Source organism: Drosophila montana, unplaced genomic scaffold, assembly GCF_035044405.1.
Source record: "Drosophila montana isolate Dmon_TW-CO22-7 unplaced genomic scaffold, ASM3504440v1 contig_1962_1, whole genome shotgun sequence".
In the NCBI taxonomy this organism is placed as follows: Eukaryota; Metazoa; Arthropoda; class Insecta; order Diptera; family Drosophilidae; genus Drosophila; species Drosophila montana.
Window position 1 is genome coordinate 96,676 of NW_026996879.1, and position 25,726 is coordinate 122,401.

Here is a 25,726-nt window from a genome sequence, read left to right on the forward strand (position 1 = left end):
TGCAAAATGTATTTACAAAATCATTTGGCTGATTTTCTTGTCGCCTTTTTTTTAGCTGCTACAATTTTCGGTTGTTGTGGACAAACTAAAAATTAATTTTGATTTGATTATCATTTTACAATTGCATTTAACTATGGTATATGGTATATTGATATTTAGTTAGACCATTCATTAAATTAACATTTAACTATTTGCATTTACTTTAGGTTTACAATTTACGCTCCTCCACGAGGCCAGGCAGCAGTCGAATTTTTTCGTAATTATTAAAATTTCATAAACACTAAAATTTAGATACTGTGATAGCGGATACTTAATCTCATCTTTTAGTTTATCTTTTTTGTAAAACACTTCAATCACAGGTTAAAAGAACAATTATCAATATTGCTCACCTGGCCAATTGTGCGGAACATCTATTTAATGTTTATGTTGTTGTTGTTTCTGTTGTGTATTTCACTTTTAAATTATTGGAATTATATATCGTTTCGTTTTGTTTGCTTGCGATTTGCTGGTGGGGCTGGAAGTTTTATAGTTAACGTACACACAGACATATAGACATTATATATATATGCGGGCTATATATAATCTAGGTTTGTTTATGCGTTGACAAAAAATATAACTGTATTTGTAATTTAAATGTTTTAAATCCTGTTACAGGATTTGCTTCAGCTATTAAGTAAAATTACAATAAAACAAACTATATGTGCGCACATATACACGCTTGTATATATGCACACACACACACACATCTATATATATATATTATATATAAATATACATATATAATATTAAAACATTAATTAAAGAATACAAAATACAATTCAAATACGAATACAGACACAAATATTCATATGTGGTTTATCAGTATGTGTAATGACAAAAGTATAAATTTGATTTATGTAGTTTGTTTTTGTTTCTGTTTTTGTTTGTTTATGTTTTTTATGCAACAAATAGCATCACTGGAATAGTTTTTGCCACGCCCTGCCACATAGAGGCGGCAATTTAATCGAGTGGTCTTTTCTTGTATAGTTTTCCATTTTCTGTATTTTCCTGCCGGCCACTTTGAGGCCTCTCTCTTTATATATATAGATATATATATATATATATATATATATGTACATCGATATATCGATATATAAGTAGACATATGTGAAATTGCACTAAAACTAAATGCTACAACATTTAAAAATGGATTTCTCGTTCACGTTTTATAGTATATATGTAGTTCGAAAATCTAGCAGCTCTCATTTAAACCAATTTCGGTTTTGGCATTTTATTAAAAAATATTCTTTAATTTTCGATTTACTCGTCGCTTTTAATACACAATATATGCATTTAAAAAACATAAGCTGCTATATTTCTTGTTTTTTTTTTCTTTTTTGTTGTTTTGTTTTGTTTGATTACTTGAACTAAACATAAGAATTTGATTTTGCCTTTTAATATGTAAGTTAAATAAATTTCTTAGTCTTTTCATTTTCCATGTGTGCTTTAGTTACTATACATAATCCATATATATGTATACATAGCAAAAACTTTATATAATTTAATGAACTTAAGCCGCACAACAACAACAACAACAACAACAACAAACGCACACAACAATTTTTGGATACACAATATACAGATATATAAATTTATGTATTTGTTTTTCAAAAATTTGGCAATTTTGCGCTGGGTTTTAATTCTCTTCTCTTTAAAGGCTATCAGTTTTGTTCTCGAGTTTTGTTGCCGCTCGTTATTATTTTTTTAAGAAGCTGTTGTTGTTGATGTTGTTGATGTTGTTGTTGTTGCTGTGTTGGCGGCAGGTTCATCTTTTAGGCACATGTTTTCCAGAGCTTACACATAGAGCACTTAACGCTAAGCATAGACATACTAATACTAATCATATAAAACTTTTATGTCCGCCGCCTTAGCCCCAACAATGGCGCCGACAGCGTTCCATGGCCCACAACATTTGTCAATGTTCTCCGCGCAGCAGTTCCATCAGCAAATTGAAATCTGCGCCATCGCGCGTCTTGATCGTCAGCATCTCCTTGGCCAGCTTCAGAGCGAGAGAGAGACACAGAGACAGAGAGATATAGAGTACAGTTGTAATATCTGTTGGATACAATTACTTACCTGACAGGTGCGCTGCAGATCGGGTATGCGCAGCAGCAGCTCCCCGAATTTGGACGGCGTATCGGGATAATGGGCCAACGTGTAGGCCTGCAAGCCCTGCAGCGCCTTCTCCTGGCACTCGCGCACCTTGACCGCCTCATGCAACTCCGTGGTGTCTGCAATTATATTATCGATAAAGATATTAGATAAAGCGTCCTTTGGAGCAGCGTGGAGGCAACTACTCACCGGACTGCAGCAGCACGATTACCTTCATGGCAACGTATTCGTAACGATCAACGCGCAGGCGCCGCAAATGATCGGTCAGATTCAACATGCGTTCAATGCAGGCCTGTAAAGAGTCAATTATAAATGTGAGCTAAATGTTTGTATAAGTAAACAAGTTTAAAGGAAAGTGGAATCTTAAGTAATTAATCGCATTTAATTACCGATCGAGCACAACAAACTTCTAACGATATTTAAGCAATAACTATATATACATATATATATAATATTGATAATTTATCTTACAACCTGACAGAAATATGGTTATTGCTTAGATATCGTTAGAAGTTTGTCGTTATATATTTATATATGTATATATATATATATATTTCTTTAATATAAAGAAAAATTATAATATATCCTAATTATAGCCACATTTACTTTGAAATCCACTTTTTTTCTCTCGATTGAAACTAACTGAATAATATAAAAACTTGGCACTTGTTAGGAAAACAATGTATAGGATATTAATTTAATATATGAACGTGTATATATGACGAGTTTGATGATTCAAAATCTAATTTTTCGCACAGAGATTAATATAGATCAATTCAAAGCAACAACAATTGAACAAACTATAAATAATAGCTAACTAATATTTGTTTGCAATTATAAAGCTTTAATATTTTACTATATAAGATAGGGCCCTTTTGAAACTCATGCTAATTAATCGGATTCAGACTTATTTTGAAAGTAATACATTCGAATTAAAATTAATGTCTCTTATATTAAAAGGACACGTTAGAAAACTAGGCGGAACACTATTACTGCCACTATTTTGTTTTTATATTTATTTATATTTATATTTATTTATATTCATATTTATTTATATTTCGACTTCTAATATTTGTCTGGCAATATCAGCTAGTATATGTATATATTTATATATATATATATATGGATATTCCTACACACACCCTGTAAATAGCCAAGATGACCTATATACTGTTCTATAACTTTTTCTATAATTTTTCTATATAATAATTCTTTATACTTTTTCTATATACATTTTTTTATATACGTTTTCTTTAAACACAAATTTTGTTCAAGTTGCAAACTTAAGTTGCAGCCACACTTTGCCGGCTGCTTAGCTCACCTGTAAGCCATTGGTTTTGGCCTGCGCGAGGGTAATCTTTCTGCCCTGCGACATCTTGATCTCGCCGGGCGTATCAATGGAACGAAAACAGCAGGAGAAGAGCAACAGTTCACACCACGAATTGATGAGCAGGCAGATCTGATCGTCAATCTGGTTAAGGGTTAAATCGATATGGTCAACAAATATGCACTGTCTGATATCCGATAAATACGCACCGAGATATTTTTGAAGAGCGGCAAGCTCTTGCACCATTTGACGATCTTGTAGAGGCGATGATCCGCCACGTTGCAGAGGTGGGCAATCAGATCGGGATTGGCGTTCTCGCCGTTGGACGCGAGACCAGCACTGGCCAGCAGTGGATTGGTCATCTGTTGTGCATTGCCAGCTGGCTGTCCGGCGGTGCTCGAACCGCCCGCGGCGCTCGACGAACTGCCGCCAGACGCAAATGAGGACAGCGGCTGATTAATGCGCGCCAGCTCCGTATCAGTATATTGCCAGAGATGTTCAACATCCATGATTTCCTGTTGGGCGAGCAAAACCAAAAATATCATTAGATGTGTTAATTATGGAGAGCGAGCAGGGAAATATCATTTTACACAGATAAAGTAACAAAGCAATAAAGAGGAATTGCTGATCTGAATGCTAAGATGATCATGTCCGATTATAGATCGTACTGTAAGTAACAATCAAACCAGAGCGATCGAAGAGGGACATTGGGCTAAGTCTCGGGGTCTCCAACCAATCTCCTACTCTTCAGTATTAATAGAATAAGGGGGATGACAGCACTAATAACAGTCACTTTGCCACCGGTCGTATAAGGAAGGGAACTTTACTTCTTTTCTGTCGTTTCTGTGAGGATACGAAGAGCTGACCAGACAGCATCTAACACGTCCTGTGAGACAGTTCTGCATCTGTGAGAAAGCAAAACTGTTTGCCGCGAGTGATTGACTGATTGATGATGAACGTAAAGGCCTAACCGTAAGATCTAGGAAGCTGAATTTGTGATTTCAGTTGGAAAATGCATGAACAATTTGGGTCAAACATTGAATGAAATCCAATCCAGTTGGAAAATCCGCTCGGCCACTAACTCCTTTTCAAATGACAGTGTGAAAATGTACTTAAGAGTTGTTCCACTCACTTTCCGGAAAAACTATCTTCTACTTCCAAATGGGAAACTTCGGATAACTAAACTTATTTCCAGAGCTTGACTTTGTCCATTTCGTAAAGTCATTAGATTTAAAGAAAACAGCCTGGCCAAGTGATCAACCCAAAATCTTGCTTACCTGCAGCAGGGCTGGAATGCTTGAGGCTCGCGATGTCGTGTGATGATTGAGGGACTCCGTTTGCTCCGTCTTTATGGATGCGCCGAGGCTGGGACTCGCCGGCAGCGAATTGGAGCCGCCGCCAAAGCCATTGAGTGCACCATGTTGTTGTTGTTGCTGTTGCTGCTGCTGCTGTTGTTGTTGTTGTTGTTGATGGTGTTGTTGGAGTCGCTGCTGCTGCTGCTGTTGCTGCTGCTGCTGATTGACGACGGCTGCAGCGGCAGCTGCCTGATCGGGACTGAGCAGGGGGCTGAGCATTGAATTGGGCAGCGTGTAGGAGCATTGATAGGTGGAGCGACCGCCGCGTGTGCGATCCTCGCGTATGGCCTCCAGTTTCATGCCCTTCTGCAGGCACTTCTCGAAGCGGCACGCCGGGCACTTCTTGCGCGTGGAGATGCTCACTTGGCAGGGACCGCCGCGCACGCACACATAGTTCTTGCGATTTTGTACGGTGCGCTTGAAGAAGCCCTTGCACGACTCGCAGGAGAAGATGCCGTAGTGGAAGCCGCTGATCTTGTCGCCACAAATCGGACACGGCGAATTGATGAGCTGCTGCCGCGAGATGCCCGCCGGCGAAGCTGGCAGCGTGGCAATCGCATCCAGCGCACCGCCGCCGCCGCCGCCGCCACCGCTGCTGCTGCTTCCGTTGCCATCCATGCTGAGATTTTGCGCCTCCTGGCCGGCAACGGTTGCGTCCACATTCAGCGGCGGATACAGCACGCTATGATGATGCAGTGCACCAGTGCCATTGGCATGGCCGGGAAAGAGTGCGGCACCCGCGGGCGGCGCATGCCGAGCCTGAATCGGTGAGTGCGTCGGACTGAACTCGGAGCTGTAGCTGTAGCAGCTGCTGTGCGAGGCGTCGCTGTTGTTCCGGCTCAGCGATGGTGTGTAGGGGGCGTGGCGCGATGTCAGCGGCGACTGCGAGGGGCTGCTGTGCGTATAGACGGAATGTATGGCAGAATCGGGACTGGGATTGGCGGGCAACAGCGGCAGGTGGCCGCCGCTGCTCGATTTGCTGCGATCGCACAGCGACGACGCCGGCTCGTACTTCAGATTGATGGGATCACTTTGGGTGGGCGCCAGCTTCAGCTTGCTGTGCCCAAAGCTCTGCTGCAGCTGCTGCTGCTGCTGCTGCTTGATGGGTTGCAGCTGGAGCTGGAGCTGGAGCTGCTGCTGCTGCTGGTGCAGCTGCATCTCGCCGGCTATGTGCTCCAGTTCGGTTTTGATCGGCTGCAGCATCGCGTTCACTTGGCGGCCGGCCAATGTGCTGGCACCGCTGCTGGCCTCGCTCTTGACCACCGTCTCCGTTTCCATGAGCTCCTCGTCCGGCGCCTCGCCGCCGTTCGTCTCGGCATCGCTCAATTCACCCTCCCAGGACATGGGTCGCGGTCCGTTTTTGTCGGCCGCCCGTCTGCGCACCTTCAGATTCTCAATGTTGGCCAGCTCCGCCTCCGAATCGGACTCATCCTCGTCCTTGCCGCCGCCAAGCGGTATGCGCAGGCTGCTGCCGCTGCTGCTGCTGTTGTTCCCCCCGCTATGATTGTGATTGTGATTATGATTATGATTATTATAGTTGGCTATGACCGGCACCAGGTTGCCATTCGGCGTGGGCAGCTCCTCCACCTCGCACTTGATGTTCGTCACGGACACATTGTGGCGCAAAGTGGGCGCCGCTGTCGTTGTGGACATGTTCACGGGCAGCTGATAGCTGCAGCCGGTGGCGCCGGGTGACACGCTCTGCTCCGTCTTTATGCTCGACATGTTGGGCATCTTGGCGCTCCGTGTGGGCGTGTCAGTCGCAATCCCTTTGCGCAATACTAATCACAATAATTTATAATTTTTACTTGTGCAATTTGTAGAAATTTGAAAGATGTCGTTGATGCAGTTCCATTGTGTTGTAAATCTGTAACAAGCAGATGGAAACAAATTAATATGAATACAATATAAGAATAGGCGGTCTTTATAATATGAACATTTCACAACACTGTCTCTCACTAATAAGAAGTTTATGCACACTGCGCGCCAATTCAATAAAAAAAACTCGTAAATCATAAGATTAGCTTCAACTTTTAAATTCAACTTCCTCGTTCAATCACTCAATCAGTCAGTCAAGACACAGTTGTATATGTGTACATAGATATGTATGTATCTGCGACTCATCTAACGTTTATCTCTCTCCCTCTCTCCCTCTCTCCCTCTTCGATGCAGACCCCAGGTTCTACGCACATGAATCACATTTTCCATAAAAAAACATTTTTGTAAACATATAAGAGAGATTCGACATAGAAAAAAGCAGAGTACATATTCTCTTTCAACTGATTACAAAGTTTGCATACAAATTTCGTTTCTATCCGAAATATTACTCATATGGCAAGCTAATAGAAAATTTCTGACATATTCGGCTCCTCCCCAAAGACGACGGCCTTGGCCTCTGCATGAGACTGAGACAGGCGAGTTATGCTAATTGGAACTGCGACATGTGTCCTACACACACACACACACACGCTTGCTTTACACTGGCCAGCGTGAGGCGCTACTTTTGTTATCAGCTTGTTGCGAACGCGAACAATAGCTTAAAGCAACAGCACAACAATAGAGCCAGTCGACGAAAAATGTCAACGACCTTAAAGCGAAAGAGGCGAAAAAGCCGATGGAATATTATAATAAATTTAAGGTACATTAACCTAAAACGAACGGGCGGCCGGCAGCTGGCAAAGGTTTAGTTTGCTGGTATCGTTTATGCTACGAGAAGGGCGCGGCTAAGCGAGTCCAACAAAGGGCAATGCCTGGGACGGACAATGGTGACAGCGGGTGCAAGTGAATGGGCAAATGCTTTTCACTTTTTGGCATATTACTGTTAAGTGCAATAAATTGATTGCAGCTGACGACGACGACCTCTAATGGGCATCTTTTGTTTAGCCGGTACAACAACCCGAACGCAGCGGCCAAGACGCCAACCGGCAACTGAAAAGAGAGTACACGCAAAAGCGAGAGAGCGTGAGCAAGCACGAGCGCAGAATGGGCAAAGGACGACCTTCAAATAATGTTGAAATTTGTACGCAAACGACCTTGTACACAACAACAACGAGAGACGACGAAGCAACCACGAAGAAGACGCAGCGACGACGGCGACGGCGACGACAGCGAAAACGAAGCAGGGCAGCCCAATGTTCATAAGCACACACACACTCACAAGACGCAACACATGCGCGGGCAACGACAGCGCGGGTGAGTCGTTGTCGTAAAGAGCAGAGAGCTCAAAAGCATGCGACGAGGGAAAGAACAAAAACACTCATAGGCATCAGCAGACGGGGGTGTGTGGTGAGCGCTTGTGTGTGTGTGTAGCACAAAAGAAAATAAACAAAAATGTTGATATCAAGAGCGTCGCTCCGTGAGTTGCGCGGCGAGCCAGCAATCAAGAATAATTCTCGTTACTAAAGTTGTGTGGGTGCCGAGAGGTCACACCGAGAGAGCTGGCAACCCGAAATGCTGACCAAGCAGAGAGCGTGCGATTGAAATATCGTGAGAGGGGCAGAGAGAAAAGAGCACATAGTGGTCAGATGTTGTTGTATTTTTTTAGGGAAATACACACTCACACATTCATATTTATGTATGGGAGCCAACAAATGCAGCCAAGCGATTTGATGTCGGCTTGTTTCTGGTTATAAGTACAGACACACAAACATGCACACGCTCTCCGATAGAACTGTACCTTGCCAAACAAAGAGGGAGCCATCGATTAGGCGGAAGTGTTTTATGTAACGGTCGCTGGGCATTCAACTAAGTTGGGATTAACTTGTGATCTTTTCAGCGAACAAAATTGAAGTTTAATCATTGAATGTAGAGTAATTTTTCACAATACAAGTGCAGCAAGTACTAGATACTTTAAGAAAATTCTTATTATCATCTTTACATATATGTAAGTAGTTCTGTTAACCACACAATTTGTCAACACACAATTTGTCAACAATTAATGCTATGTTAACATCTGAAATGTTTTACCCTGTGTCACTTATGTTATTTTTCCTATCTTCTCTATCTGCACGGCAAAACGTTCTCTGTCTGCCAGATTCCAATTAGAATCCAAAAAAAAAGGACAGTCTTTTAACAGATTTCGAATTGCCCATTCTTTAACTCGGACACTTTTCATATATTTATCTATTTGAAAACTTGCCTTTAAGCATTCCGCACAATCTTATGACAATTACCAGCTAGTCAATTATATATAAAATGAATACGCCCCCTTCGGGCTACCTTTCGATTCGGGCTGTCAAAGCGTTAGCCATAAACTCAGACATGATCTAATTATGCTTATAACACACGTATATACATATATATTATTATATGGGTATCTATCTCTGAAACCGAATAGCAATTGATATTCGTATTCGTATTGTCAGCAGCGATAGCTGGAACAATGTCTGGTGGTATCTTTTAGCCATGGCATATTGCGAGCAACTGCATGCCAACAGATTTGACAAGCCCCTGAAAAAGCAAAAGCCAAAATCGCATACCGAAGCTGTGTTGCAGCTGGAATTGGAAGGGTGCCTCAAGCGGGGCGAGAGGGGGTATCGTAAAGTGGAGTTGTTGCAGTTGACCGAGAATCGTCTGTGCTAGGAATGTGCAACGGGTTGGGCAACGGTTGCCCCTGAGCTACGGGCGCCTTGTCTGCTGTTTATCGATTTTTATCAGCACAAAATGCTTTTGACTTTGACAGGCCAGCAAAAAAACAATAAGTAAGAGTGCTCTGGTCGGCAGTGCCCGACTAACAGACACCCTGTAGTGTTCAGTGCCCAGCTGCCGTTACAAACATTCTAACTTTCATTCAATTGGAAATTTATTCTCTTATAACTTCGGTGCGTATAGTCCAATCTTTGAACGATTTTCAACGTTAAGATATAACTTGACAAATGAGTTTTTAGTTTTTGTGTTGAACGGGGATATTAATAATATGTAAATAAAGTTTTTTAGCTCTTATAATCTCCGAGTTATGCTTAAAAAATCGAATATAGATATTTGCAAATGGGTTGAGATGTTGAAAAATGGTTTAACTGTCGTATTAATTACGTAAATATATATATCTAATTTCGAGTGTCTAGATCTGAGCACGAATATTAAACAATGTCGTAAAAGCCTACTTCCGTCTGTTACACACATGTGCACCCAGTCTTTATACTCTTTTTGCTCATTTTCAATGGGTTCAGGCTAAAAAAAAAACAACAGAGTACGAAAAAAAAAGAACTTCAACTTGCCTTACAACTCCTGCCAGACAAAGGGGTCGACCTTCACGTTACAGTGTTTTTTCTCTAGGGCTCCCGCTTGGTCGCCTTCCCATTTCTGGTGGAGTTAACCGCGGATATGCCGCCGCCTAACAAAATGGCGACGCGGCTGTCGTCTCCATTGTCGCTTGTGTGGTAAATCCATGTCAATAATATTCACGACATTGACATGCTTTGTGGGGCGAAAGGCCCGGACGTCGGTCGCAGGCACTGGGGGTTGAGCAGGAGCCAGGCCAAGGCAGTCGGCGGAGCTGTTGGTGGTGGTTTGGCATTGACGTTAACGCTGACGTTAACGTTAACATTGACGTAGCTTGTACGCATTTGGAGTTCTCTGTGCCTGTGCCTGTGCCCACTGAATGGGAAGTTCGTTTCAATTATGCGTAACATGAAAGCGTAAAGCGCATTTAGGGGGTTCTGTTTTGGGACCAGGGTGTAGGTTGTTCTAATTGGAGAAAATCGACCCTTTCTCCCCCCTCGCACAAGCCAAACAGCCCAATTGTTTGGGGTTGAAAGGGCGAAAGGGAGAGAGCTCCCTTCTTTTGGTATACATATGTATATACCAGTTGTAGGGTAACCAGGCAACCAGATAATATTGTTATCTTGTGGGTGTTGAAAAGCTGTTAGAAATTAATTGGGGAAAAGTTAGACGAACAGAAGTGCTCCAGAGAATACTCGTTATCCCTTGGATCAGGCAGAAATACTTTTTGGTTAACATTGTCTAAGTACTTGCAAAATATTCACATCTTAAATGGATTAGATTATTCAAGTTATAGCAAAGTTTCTTTTATGATAAGTAGTATAAAACATAAAAAAAAGGCCGAAGTTGCTCTATTTAATTTTGAACATATATTTAAACATGTTTCATACATCCGTATGGGTAAATAAAGTATTGGAATTTCAGATTCAAACCGATTCGATTTAGAACCGTTTTGCAGGCTTGGTTGCAACGAAGATATGGATACATTTTTCTGTATAATACATATCGAGGTCAACTCCAATCTTTTTGTCGATTCTCATTGGCATATAGATTACCTGGCTTGAACCACCCTTTGAATAGTACTTTGATAACTAAGTCCCTTAGGTGCTGCACAGTTTGGGCCATAGGCTTACATAACTTGGCCCAAAGAGTGCAACAGCGAATGCAATTGCAATCTGGCTGTCTAATATTTTAACACGCTTCAGACCCCAAAGACAACACACACATGCACAGCTCCAACACCTTTCGCCAACTGCAAACAAAGGCACAGGCTTAGACACATGCCCGGGTCCGGACCATGTCGGGCTAGGCCAAGTCAGACCAGACCAGACCAGACCAGGCCAGGCCAGGCTAAGCCAGGCCAGGCCAACACCAACAACAATTGCAAATTGCAATTACATTGCCTGGCAACGGGCCACATTTTTCGCTTTTGATTAATCATCGGAGCATGCAGCTGTGCGGAGTGTTTGTGTTTGCATTTGTGTTGTTTCTGTTTTTGTTTCGGATCGGGTCGGGTTGGATCGGAGCTGGCACGTCATTAGCATAATGTGCAACAGAAGTTGCCTATGGAAAATGGCAAACAAATTGCCAAAGCACCAACACCAACAACAACAACAAAATATTCGTTAAAGCCAACAGGTTATATACACATATATGTACATATGGACACATTGCTCCATGTTGCCAGACGGAGCAGACGGAGCTGTCGGATTGAATACTGCGTGGTCGTCCATAGAATTTCCTATTGCCATTTGCAGTCATTTGGTGTAGAAAATCAAGAGTCTTTGTCTGTGTGTGCCCAAGTGTATGTGTGTGTGTGTGTGTGTGTGTGTGTGTGCTAGGTGCTTATAAATCCACAAACATCTATGCGAATCGACGCGACGTCTGCAGAACTTGATTTCCAACAGGTGCGTCGTAGTCTGGTCGCCAATATCGACATGGATATGGATATGGTTGGCAATAGCTAAAGAAAAACCGGTAAGGCTGCAAGAACTGCAATACACTGAGCAAAACCAGCGAATAAAGTAGCTACCACTCGATTAAGTAATTTAGTTGGATACGATAAGAATATAGGATACAACTTTTCTACACTTTTACATAATTCATAGGTTTAAGGTTCATCAAACATTTGCAGAAATTCGAAAGCATATTATTACTTATATTATATATTTTTTGAAATTTATAAAAGAGATCCTTTACGAATTTTAGACTTCAAATAACGTAGGGATGCGTCTCGTTTATATAAGATAATTACTTTAAATTTGTTGAGATGAATATGAATATGTAAATATCGTCGCATGCTAAGAAACGCTCCTAAAAATTACATCTCCCGTATTTATTAAATACAAAAAAAATGTTTTATTTAGTAATATCATTTATTTTAAATTAAGTGGATTTTTTAAATTGATTCTTATAAAAGTTCCAAGAAAAAACAAATCCGAAAATAAATAAATGGGCATCTAATGCACTAAAAATTATTCAATTTGTCGGAATTTCATATTTCTAAATAGGGATAGTTTGTTTTACAAAAAAATTACGAAAATTGTAAAAATTATTCACCTGCTTTCCTTAACATTCAATTTATTCTATTGCAGTTTTTAAACTTTTTTACCCTCGAAAGACAACATCCACCTGATTCCGAAGTATTTATAAACCCTTTCTTGGATTTTATCAGTTACTTGCGCTTTAAATCAAATTTCCCGACAACTGTCTAGAATTAAAAACTCTTTTTTTCGATGTTCTCAAACAAACTGAACAATGTGAAACTTGGAAAACTGTATTGAAGATAATATCCAAAAGGATTCACGATAATCCTTCAACATATTTAATAATAATTGACATTCAGAAAATGTTCATGTTGTGATTGTTTTATTTTTCATTCTTCAGTGCTTCCACTCACAAACATTTCTCTCAGTGTACACCACAGGTAGCTCGAAAACTTGGACAAGTTTTGCCACAAAGCCCCCGCTGATAACTTTGTCAACGTCGTGGACACGGTGCAAATTAAACGCCCAGAGATCGGGGCGCGCCACGATGATGGTTTGGCGGGGAGGGGGGTGGGGGCTCAGAGAACCCGCATTTTTGGGGCGTTGCAATGTTGCAAGCTGCACTGTTGCAAGTTGCCAGTTGCGTCTGCATAACAATTACGATTTACCGTACGACAAACAGGAAATGTTACGCTTGCGCCGTTTGCATTTTTATGACTCGCCGAAGACCTCACGAGTATGCGGCACTCCCCGAAAACCTCGAACTGTGCAACTCCAGAGCCTGCCCAGCTTTGTCTGTGTCTGTATCTATACTCTGCTCTGTTCATTTGAAAAGGCTTTATCAGCCTGCTCGTCGAGTGCCCGCTGCCTCCACCCCCCCAACCCCACCCCTTCGCTGTTGCCACGCTTCAGCTCGCTATCAATATCAACAAAAGATAACCAGCCGGGGCACAGACTGACGAAGTAGCTCCATATCGGTATCAGCAGGAATACTCAGCCCATAGCCCATAGTTCTCGGGCCTTTTATTTATAATTTGTTTCCACTTGTTGCTCTTTTTGCTGCTGCCGCCCAGCTGTTGTTGTTGACAGTCTTTGTCTCAAGGTCGTACGAACGTTCTTTATTAAAATATATACACGTATATAAACAAGAAAAAACGGCTGTATTCGGCACGCCGAAGATTCAATACACTCTTTAAAATGTGGCTCAGCAGTGTTTCTATACACAACAGCTTTATTTCCTGAAGCCTGATTGTTCCTATAAGAGCTAAATACTATACAGATGTCTTAGAAGATTAGCACAACTCGTAATTGCTGACTTTGATCAAGATATTACGAACGATATATTCGACCGATATATGATATGGCAGCTATATGATATGGTAGTACGATATTGATAGGGTTTTGTTTATACCTTGTTACCTTGAAAGTTACCTTGAAAAACAGACATGTATAATATCCGCCTGGTTATTCCCAAAACAGCTATATGATATAGTAGTCGGATATTGATAAGATTTTGCTTATATGTTAAGACGTTCATAATTGATGAGTTTTGTATAGACACATTGAAGAAACAAATTGTGCGTACAGGAAACATATGATTTGGTGTTACGATCCACCTTCAAACAAAATAGATACTGGCTGCAACAATAATTGTGATCTATTTGTCACAAAATGTTTTTATTTATCAGAATGGTTTTTCATACATTCCATGACTTTGATTATTTATTATTATAATTTATATTTGATATACATACATATGTATATAAACTTTAACTTTATTCTTTCTTTCAATGAGTTCTTGAGTCCCAAATCGGACTTTCCATAATTCTTTATATACATATATCATATTTCTATTGATTTGGAACATATGGGATCGAGGTTGCCTCCACAATAACTACGTGACAACATTTAAATACCCTCCTTAAGGGTATGCAAAAAGTTGTCTACATCTGTCGTTTTCGCATTTTACTATATATTATAAAAACAGCTCCCAGTTCCATGGTCCACCTCTCCTTCTCCCCACACTAAAGCTAGCTTTCCGTAATGTTCTCTTTTTTATTGTCAGAAGTCAGTTGGTTCTTTGACGTGTTGTCGTGATTTCTGCTGCTGATATCTGCGGCTCTTTGTTCGCCTCGTTTCTGGAACTTGTTTCAATTTGTGTTTGCTTGCCAACTAAATTAACTCTCACACGTATTAATTAAACTAATTATTTCGTTTAAAATCTCACACAATATACTATACATACATATATTTACAAATTATTGCATTCCAGTTTCTTTTTGTTTTCAGTGCCATTAAATGGCTGATATCCCAAATATTTTAAAAATGTACTATCATATTGCGTTCTTCAAATGGGTTCAAACAGGTTCTAAAGGCTTGCATAAAGATATTTTCAGTATTTATTAGACAAAAATTTCAATAGAAGAGTCTTCAAATACTTCTGTGTATTCAGTATCATTTTTTTGTTAAATGTTTAAGCACTGCTTCTGTCAATATTTATAAAAAATTGATATATCATTTGTGCATATATATATTTGTTATCTTTAGCACATGTCTGTTCATTATGATCATATTCAGTTATATAGTTAGTCATTAATACAATTCACTAAGTATATCTTCATGATGTACTATTTAAGACGACCTTTTAGGGTACAGTTAATTTTTTGGGATCTGTGGATTTACTTAAATTGTTCATATAATGAAAGAAGACAATGCAAAACGAAGATATTCTATGATTTTAAACCTTCTATCTGTGCTCGATCACACAATAAAAAGCTTAAGACATCTGTCTCTCGATCACATTTACTTGAAATTGTTGCTCTTTACAAAATACATACTAAGTATATACATACTATGTTGTACAAGAAATTATAGCATAGTGTGTTTCTTCATATCGAAAAACTCTTGAATGCATTACAATTAAAGCATTATATATTACAGAGTTTTCATAGTTTGGATGAGTATTTATTTTGTTGGATTTTGTGTTTTTTTTTGGCAACATTCGTGTTGCTTCAATGACACCACGTTCCAGTTTATCGATTACACAATAATGCGCAACAACCTGCCAAACGGTTTCACTAACTAACTGAATAGCTGACTAACTGACTAAATGACTAACTGCCCAACTGGCTGGTGGCTGGTTAACAGTTGTTGCAGTTGCAGTTGCATCTATCTAACTGGTACGCGTACCAAGAATGCCAGCACGCACGCGGTGCATTAAAATTGCACTTAAGCCAAATGCAATCTAACAAACCAAAAACCAACAAGAAACGGCTAAACGAGTGTGCCCGACTAGCATATACCCTGTACCTAGTGCCAAGCTGCGGTTACAAGCAAGCGAGCTTCCTTTTGCCGCAACTATGCATTCTTCAATAGCTCGTGTGTTAATGGTCCGATAATCTTTTTTTTTAATTCAATATGTTTTTTTTTGCACTGGAACAGTTTCTAGCAAGCGAATAAATAAGGGAAGAATGTATAGTTACAAGTATATAACTTATATGATATTTACAATGAAGGAAAAGGGGGTATTTAAATAATTCGCCGCGTAGATAGATCGCCGGCGTGTAGAATATCAATATATATTGGTATTATGATAAATAGACTGGTTGTAGAATATATATTTATCAATTTAAATTGCTTAGCTTTGGTAGTTTTCGAGATCAAGCCATTCATACAGATACAGGATACGTCTAAATAGAATCAGCTCGACGTGCTGATCAACATTATGCCATCTAAGATGTCAGCATCTGTCTTTTACATATATGTGCATCAAATCAATATACCTTTTTTACCCATTTATCAATGGTTACAGGGTATTGAAAAGAAACTCAGCTGCCAAACGGCCTGCACCACCAGAACGCGATCGCCAACAACCTTGTCCCAAAACAACTTGCCAGTAATTCGTTTTTCCTTTTTATATCGCTTGTGTACATAAATACACGTATATGTTTGTATATATATGCGCACATACATATAGTTTGCACGTACGACTTGCCAACTTGACTCGATATTAATTAAACGCACGCAAAGCCCCAAAGAGCCAGCGGCAACTGCAACAGCAGCAGCAACTGCGACTGCGACTGCAACTGCAACAGCAACTGCTGCAGCAGCAAGTTGCCCACCCAGCGTCGAGGAAACGAGTTCCAAGAGTACAAGAAAAAGCCAAAGCGTTGCGGCTTAGAAAAGAAGTCAACGGCTTGCATTTGCTCGTGGACGCAGTGCGTCGTTGATGGTGGGCGGCCCGAACTGGGACTCTGTGTATTGCGGGTATCTATCTCAGTTGAGCAACATTGGACTAGACAAATATAAACTAGCTTGAATTTCAATTAAACATCGAAACATCTTGTTAATTAACTAAATGAAAATAAATTTTATTTTAGAATTGAGAAGGTGAAAAACTTGGCAAACTTCAATTAGAGTCTTAGAAAATATTGCATAGGTAAATATACAAATTATCCATTATAAAGTACTAGTTTACTTAACCAACAACAAATATAAATATTTAATATTAATAATATAATATAATAAATTATTAAAAACACAAATGATAACTATTTGAAGTTTCTTTGAGTGCATTTTCGCCCAGAAACCCGAAAAGAGTGGGTTTTCCAGTTGGTCCTTGTTAATATGAGTACACTTGAGACTCAACATCGGAGTACTTTGTAGATAGCATAAATAAAAACCAATTTGCATTATACTTAGACAATATCATATTAAAACTGTTTTCTATCAACCAATCATATTTCAAATAGAACAGATTCAAAAACTTATCTGAACAAAATGTTGGAAGTAAGGTTTTCAACTGGTTTCAACCCGGATTTCCAATCAGTTATTTGCTGAACAACGTAACCTTAAGCTGAATAAATATTTTAAAAATTAGGTGTGACTATCGGATTTGGGAACAAAGCCCTGGCCAGGTTCACAAGCCGAGCCTTAAGCCGAGGCATGGGTTTGAACCGTGAACATAACCAATAAGTAGGTTTCTCTTTATCTATTAGTACACACTCTTGCCTCGTGGTTTCATTGAGTGATAACCACTGTGCGCTGCTTTGGTTGACTGTTTTGCATGCGCCGCTGAGCAGCAGTTGCATTTGGAAGCGTATCGCTTAATGACTCTGTTTAAGGGGGCCTTGCTGCGTGGTGCATGCAACGCGTAGTCAATGGAGAGCCCACTGTCTGTCTGTCAGTCAGTCCAATCAGAGAGCCAAGCTGGTGTTGCCTGCAGCTCGTCATGGGAAAGCCAATGGAATTCGACGTGCTCATATACCAAAACCAGAGCCATTTGGCTTTTGCCATTTGCTGGCACTTGGCCAATGGCAATTGCGGTCCGACCCTTTTCTTATGACAATTGCAAAGGGTTTTACATTTTTATTACTATGAATTATTTTTATTGCACAAATTAGTTTTGTTACTGTTACAGCAGTTGTAAAATATGCATTTTCTTTTCTTTTTTAAAAAAAACTATTTAAGCTTTGAGTTCGTGAATTATTGTAGCTTATGATTCGGGTCTATGGGATACGGAAATATTGAAATTTTTGAATATTGTAAGATTGTATAGTTGTTCAGTATTAAAATCATATCTAATTGAAAGTGCCTTGACCATAATTTAATCCCTAATAAACGGAGTTTCGCCACAAAATGACAGTCAAGATAACATTTGACAAAACTATATAAGCGAAAAATAAGTTAAGTAAATATTTATGGTTGGAATCCAATCCCATGAGAATTATAGTAGGCTTTAAAGTTCGTTATAGTTCTAGTTTATGTTATTTCTACATGAATAGGCCCTTTCAATAAAACAACCTCTAACATTCTTATTTTAATTTATTTTTTCAGTTTTATATTGTATAACAAGCCAAGTTGATCTCTTAAAATCATTTAATTTAAATAAAGTATGCATTAGTTAAAATTTTCAAAGGGCTTTTGACAAATTAGAATAGCTGCCCGAACCGAATCAACTTTCTATATGTTAATATAGATAGGTAAATTTAGATGGACTAAGAATATAGATTGTAGACTTTTTCCAAAACACAATTAATGAATGCAATAGTTATATATTGCCAACTTTAAAAGTTTAAACATCGCATATACATATATTTTTATTCCTTTACATAAAGTTCCTTAATTGAAGATTTTTAACAATTCTTTCGCACCTTCTATTTATAATACAATATAACTACAAATAATACCATAAAATACCACAAAATAAGTAGATACAAGCATATGTGTTCTTCTGAACTTGATTAACACATTTTAGTTTGTTCATTATATAAATAACCCTTCTTCAATTTAAATATGTGAAATCTAATCCGAAAACATTCTTAAAATAAGTGCTTTGTGCTTATGTATGTGTGCTTATTTGCATGTACATTGCACACACACACACTGGCACATACATACATAGTGTGTATGCATGTGTGTGAGTGCATGCAGCATGTAAGCCCCACATCAATGTCATTGCTCCATTTGCCTTGGCCCTGTGCCCAGCACATTTCGTCCGTCTGTCTGTGCTCGTCCTTTGTTCCGTTTTATTAGTAGTTTCTCCAGCCAAAAAGGCCACTGCTGTCTGCAGTGTCACCAGCTGCACGCGCGCACCTCCAACTCAGTGCCTCTCACTCTCGCTCGTTCTAATTCTACATCTCTCTCGCGTTGTCTGACTTTTTGTCTTTGCAAATGCATTTCAGTGTTGACTGCGGCGCTCGCTCAACTTTCAGCTGCCCATTTTATACGTATGCTTCGTTTTATTCTTCGTGGTCTCTCATTTTTATTTCTTTCGCTTTGCCACGCCATTTTTCGGGGCAAGGTCATCAACGAGACAAAGTCAATGGCCGCCAATGACCTCTTCTTCTGGCCAGTCTTCGTTTCTCTGCTGCTGTTGCCGCCGCGCTGCTTCTTTCTTCGCTTGCTCTGCCGCCTCATTTACAACTTGTTCTTGGCAGCATTGGCAGCGACTGTTGCGGCCGTCGAAGAGGCAGACATGATGACGTGTTACTTTTATTCTTATGTTCTTTGCTCTTCTCTCGCATTTCTTTTTTTTCACAGTTTGGCTTGTGTTTCCTCTTCGTTGTCGTCGTCGTCGCCGTCGTCGACGTCTGTCGCTTTGTTTGGCTTTTTATGTCTTGGCAACAAGTCGTCGCAGTCGCTGCCGACGACGTCGGCGTCGGCGTCGCTGCTTCGACTTGTGCTGACAATGTTTGAACGTATTTGGCCTTTCTTTTGTCTGGTTTTGTACGCTGCGTTTCTGTTTTATGTTTTATGTTTAGCTCTTTGTGTCTTCTGTTTGGTGTTCGCGTTCGATGTTAGTTACCTTCTATGCATGTGTGCGTGTCTATATATATGTGTGTGTGTGCGTGTGTGTGTGCGTGCAAATGTGTCCAATGATCTTCTTCGCGCGCTGCTTTTATTGCCGTTTGTTTTGTTGTTGTTGCAAGTTCTTCGGCCCCCCCGGCGGGCATTTGCTACCTCGCGGCGCTGTCGATGTGTGGGTTTTTTTATAAACTGTTGCCTGTCAGTGTTGTCATTGCTGCCAATGGCCCTCTGCTGCGTTTGACAACTCTTTTAACCTTACAGGTACACACATACATACACCTTATTGATTATTGTTATATCGATACATTGGCATGTCACATGATACAAAAACCCACAAAATATCATTAATCCTAACAGATTCGAACTTATCATTACTAATGATTCATTAGTTGCCGCCTTTGAAATGATCACATCGTTGTTTCCTGGTTTCCTAAAACGTTTAAAACTATTTTTACATAAAGAAATCTTTACCAATCGTGGTTTATATTTGGCATCTGTTGATTTAAGATCACAGCACTCAATATTTGAGCTGGTTCCTCCATAGAACCTATTTAGTAAAACAGATATGTACATATATATTCTAGGTTATTGCCCGATACAAAAAGAAAATTGAACTGAGAGCCAAGATAACATACTAGGACACATACATACTGATAATATCGGGTATTGCTCGGGTTCGCCAGATCCAAATTCGAAAAAAATTTATTTGATTTTTATGACTGAAATGCTTTTTTACAAAGTGGTTAGCTTTAACCCGATGGTAAAGAAAAATATATTTATCATAAAATTAATAACTTGCTTTGCACTCCTATTAAATAATTTGTCCATCTACATGGTAGGAAAAGAGGAGAGCCTAGCTTTCCTTTGCTAACAAGGAACCAGATCTTTGTTATCCCATCAACAACCATATATAGTAGCTCATTAAGGAGCTTAGTAAAAATCTCTTGAATTGAGCTCAAGTCGTAACTCTTACCATCTTAAAATAATATATATTTATGAACCCGCATGTGTACATACATATGTACATGCAAATGTAAACATCAAAACAACCGCTTTGAGTCCACTTTAAGACCCTCCTGTCCAATTCGTTCGGATTTCTCAGTGTGTTGAGCCACCTTTTAAAGCGCTGAATAAGACATAAATCCTTGAAATTATGTTCGACCCGCTCCTTAAGTTCCGTCTCGGTCTGTCTCGGCTGTCCCTCCGTCCGTCCGTCCGTCCGTCTGTCCGTTCCGTCTGTCCGTTCCGTCTGCCAGTTGTTCGCGCGTTGCCACACTTTTGCACAAATATTTTCGTTCCCCCATTTTACTGCATCTTTTGGTTCTGCACCTTCCCTGCAGTCGGGTCACCTCCCGCAAACTTGATTTGTTTTGATTAAAACAGCCCAAAATGCGTTTGCCTTACGCCTGCTTTTTATTTTATTTTATTTTTTCTGTATTCCCACATTATTTTCATTTTCTCTGCCGCCTTTGCTCGGCTTCAATGCGATGCAGTGCCCCCGTTTTGAAGGACATTCGTTTAATTTAGGACCTGAGAAAACATATATTACCAGGCGTCGCTTATTATGGTGCTGCGGCGACGGCGCATTTTTAATTTTTTAAGTGGATCCGAGGCGCAGTGCCCGATCCTGAGGCAGTTAAAACTTGTAGACTTTGTGTGTATACATGATTAACTTAATATATAAAAGGCTCTACTTTTGAATACGGGCCAAGAAGGTTAAGCTGTTGCTTCTATAAACAGACATTGACAAAAACGGCGATTAATTTTCCATAACTAATATAGATGGTTTAGTTTTAAAGGAGAAAAACAATATGTATAAACAATTCACTTTATGTATGTGAATTTAAATGTAAATATATATTTTCAACTAAATGAGAAATTGGAAAATTTTCCAATAAAAATACCTGCCGGGTTTGCCTCTATTCAGAACTTATTGTTCACAGGAATGTTGTTAGAGTCTACAGATAGGAATTCTTAAAGAAATATATGAATATTTTCAAAGTGGAACCCTCTTGAATCTTCAGAGAGGGTTGCCGATTTAACTAGTTCACAACATTACCAAAGATCCCAAACAAATTTATTTCATGTGCTCAAAAATGTTACTTAACTTAACTTTAACTTAGCTTAAGCGTTTTTACGTAGGTTTGTCCGACTAAATTGTCTGTAATCTAAGTTTAAATAAAATGACATTTCTAAATGACTTACAAACGCTTTGTTAATAAGACACAATCATCAAATTCTCATAAGAGTTGAAAGCGTTTCGGAACAAATGTTTAGGTAAACTGTCCTCTTACGCACTGCACAAGCCCAAAACAAATTGTTTTTTGATTGAATTTCACAGTACAATTCATAATGAATAATAATCCCCCATAACAATTGATACCATAAAGTAAATAATATAGAATTCATAGGAATATAAATATAAATCATCGAAATCGAATTTTTGGAAACCATCTAACTAGTTTTTTTTCTAGCTTTTGAATACAATATTTCAAATTTAATTTAAGCTTATAAAGTAAGAGTATAAAGTACTTTTTTTTCAAAATTAGTAAAAGTTGATGAGAAAAACTTTTTGTCTTTTAAAATTGATTTTTTTGCACAAATATTTTTAGTTAAATTAATTCTATATTTAGGCATTCTTTTAAATCTTTTTCACTTCGATTCACATTATTAAACAAGTATTTCCGAGGGAAACAAACTAATTAAAAACCATATTAAAATTCATGATATTCGTGACCTAAGTATTGCTATATTTCTTCTTCTTGGATTATAATCATTTGAGATGCATATAACTATACCTCAGCACATATCAAAAAATAGTTATTTATAACCTTGCAAATATTTTCAACCTTCATTGACCCTATTCACAGACAAAAGACGTAAAGTTTAATAATTGCCCATAGATAAGATTTGATAGGCAATTGGGGGATCTACTTAAACTCTCGGCAAATGTTGGAGACCCACAAAAGATTGGAATGTACACCCGTACTTAGGCTCTCCGTTCGTCTATTCGTCCGTCCAAATGAGCGACAGATTGACAATGCCGGTATCTGTACAAGTATCTGTTCGCTCCACCAATCGTCTCTATGTGCCATAAATACATAATATAAAGATTCCAAAAAAAAAAAAAAAGTGTACATAAATAAATTAGCACATTTCAAACAGGAAATACATACATGAAATAATCAAGCACCGAAGAACGTTCTGAGTGTGTGAGTGTATACGATAGGTGTGTTTGTGTGTGTGTGTGTGTGTCTCTATAGAAAGCCAAGCAACGACCTTGAGGCGATTTTTTCAAGTATACAAACGCAATTATACATAAATAACTACAAACATACATACACATCAATACTGTGCGAGCTGATGAAAAATTTCGCCGCGTTTTGGCCAAATGAGTTTGGCAAATGATTCATGACAACATTTCTATAGCTTTCTATAATATATAATACAAATTCTGGTCGATTTATCTTCATGTAGGCGACTCTAGCGAGACGGTCGCGTGATACAGTCGGGGTGCGGGGTACGGGCTGCGGGGTGCGGGTTGCGGGGGTACGGGACGTACACATTTCGGTACCCGCTAATTGGCTGTGAAGAAGGCTGCCAACGAATTTGCCACAAAACAAAATTAATCGGCCAAATATTTGGCAGATAAGTCAACATCATTTGATAAACACCTGTTGTGGGTTGCCTAATATACGCTAAATACACGGTTTAAGCCAAAACTCTTGCAGTCCGCCAGAGTTGAGAGACAAGTAAATGCTCATCGCAATTATTAGATAAATGTGTGTATATATATCCATAAAAGTGAGCGTCGTGAATATTATATTATTAAACCTAAGGAGAAACTCTATTTACTATTCCACAGACATATTCAGTCATAAATTTAACAACAACAAAATCATAAATAAAACGGGTATTGAAAAGGTTTGTTAAATGGGAATTTTTAAGAGTTAAGTTTTAGAATGGACATAGTTCTATGAATAGAGGAATATTATATCTCAAAAGTACGGTTAACTATTTAAAATCTAGTTCTGTACACAATTTTTATATTCTTTCCAATTCCGAAAGTATTTCCGCTTGTTAAAGTACACAAAGTTTATAAATTTTAGGTTTTCAGCATTATATTTAGTTTCCTAATTGGGTTTTTGCGGTTAAATCAAGAATACTTGAGTTCGTAATGATCTTTGATGAAATCGTAATAGATATTTTTTAAAAACATACCCATAAGAAACAAGCTTTAAAAGTATTTTATCTGTTATGAAACATCTAGTCATTAGAATTGATAAAAAATTTAAATCATTCAAACATAATTTATATATGAAAATCATATTTTTGAAAAAATTTGTTTCTGTATTAAAAATCCTTCAAAATTTAAGCTTTTTAAAAGTAGAGTTTTTTAACGAGTTGGTTCTTTTGTTTGAATTTTTTGCAAATAAGAATAAAATGTGGCATCGAATGTAAAATTTTGCGAAATTTAAAAGATCTTTTACAAATTTATTTAAAATGTTTTCTTTTTTTGACTTGTGACTTATGTTGAAATAATAACTGCATAAGAATTATGAGCATATTCCGATTGTAATTAAAGAAATGCTAATTAAGGTTTTACTCCTCATCATATCTTTAGTGTTTATTATTATTAATTTTGAATATTTCAATTTTCTTTATTATTTATTTTCTGCACTTTAGTTAAAAGTTAAGCAATGCTTGCCTTTTACATTTGCTGTTATTGTTGCAGCCTTTTATTATTTAATATGGATATGGTCGTCTATTATGTTATTGTATCCACCTCCACATGATAGTGCTTGAATAATTGAATTGATTGCTTTTGATTTCAGCTACTGGGAGTTTTCAGTGACTCTTGACTCACACAACACACACACACATGCACATAAATCAGTGGTAAGTGTTAACTTTGAAAAGTACGAGAGCATTTTGCTTGTCATGTGCCTCCTTCTGCACACAACTAGCTCCAGTTCGAGCTGCAGCTTGTGCTTTGGTTCGAGCTAAGCGCCAAACATCATGAGCCATGCGTCATGTGAAGCGTCACTCAAACTGAGACCCGAAAGAAACCTGAAACAGGAAGAAACCCGTTTCTTGTTGTGCCTGTGTATGTGTGTGTGTGTGTGTGTGTGTGTGTTTGGGGAGGGAGTGGAACCAATCAAGCAAAGCAGCAAAAAGAGGACCAAAGCAAAATCCAAATCAAAAGCCAAACAAACTGGAGCCCAACTCTCGTTGGCTGGCGGCAATTTTCGAGTGATTAGTCATCAGACGGGGCAACAGAGCAAACAGCCACAGACACAGGCACCAGGTGAGTGTAGAGGGGAGGGGTGAGGAGGGGAAGAGTTCACCCAAAAACTTCTTCAACTAAAACTTGAGCTCTTAGCTCCACAAAATCGCTTGGCCCTTTGGCTTCTCGCATTAGAATAGTTTCTAATAAAAAGTTTTTATTGACTCGTCTTTCTTTGTTGTTATTGTTCAGGCAGCTTTCAGGCAACTTTCGAGTCGTTTTTGTAAGTCCAATCAATTTTTATCGTTTTGCCTTAATTTGATGAGATTTTTATCGATTTCTTGTTCGGTCGGCCGCCTGCCGCCTCATCTTTTGCTTTGCATAAATTAAATGGCTAATGGCTAATGGCCATAAATTCTGTTCTTGCCTTTGTTTTTATTGTGGCCCTCTTTAAGCGCTGCTGCGATTTATTAGTTGACCTTCAGCGTTATAAATAAACAAACTTACAACTGAAACTTAACAAAACGCGCATTAAAACGCGCACAGCCAAATTCGACTCGCCGAATCCGAAATACACTTGCAACTTATCTGATCTTGTCCACAATCTCTGTTAAAGAGCTGTTCATATTCAATTGGTTGCCATTATCTTATT

At 38.9% G+C, this 25,726-nt stretch overlaps 1 protein-coding gene across 1 annotated transcript in view; it reads right to left on the reverse strand.

Annotated features, from left to right (window-relative positions):
- Positions 1-891: 891 nt before the first annotated feature.
- The window catches only part of Hr39 (Nuclear hormone receptor FTZ-F1 beta), a 30,341-nt gene continuing 5,506 nt past the window's right edge, over positions 892-25,726 (reverse strand). The window contains exons 2-7 of the mRNA XM_064679015.1: positions 4,756-6,700; positions 3,688-3,993; positions 3,473-3,622; positions 2,341-2,443; positions 2,116-2,270; positions 892-2,038 (exon numbers count right to left, since the gene is read on the reverse strand). Of these exons, the coding sequence (XP_064535085.1) occupies positions 1,955-2,038; positions 2,116-2,270; positions 2,341-2,443; positions 3,473-3,622; positions 3,688-3,993; positions 4,756-6,567 (2,610 nt within the window). The 5' untranslated portion in view covers positions 6,568-6,700 and the 3' untranslated portion in view covers positions 892-1,954. The remainder of the gene's footprint in view (positions 2,039-2,115; positions 2,271-2,340; positions 2,444-3,472; positions 3,623-3,687; positions 3,994-4,755; positions 6,701-25,726) is intronic.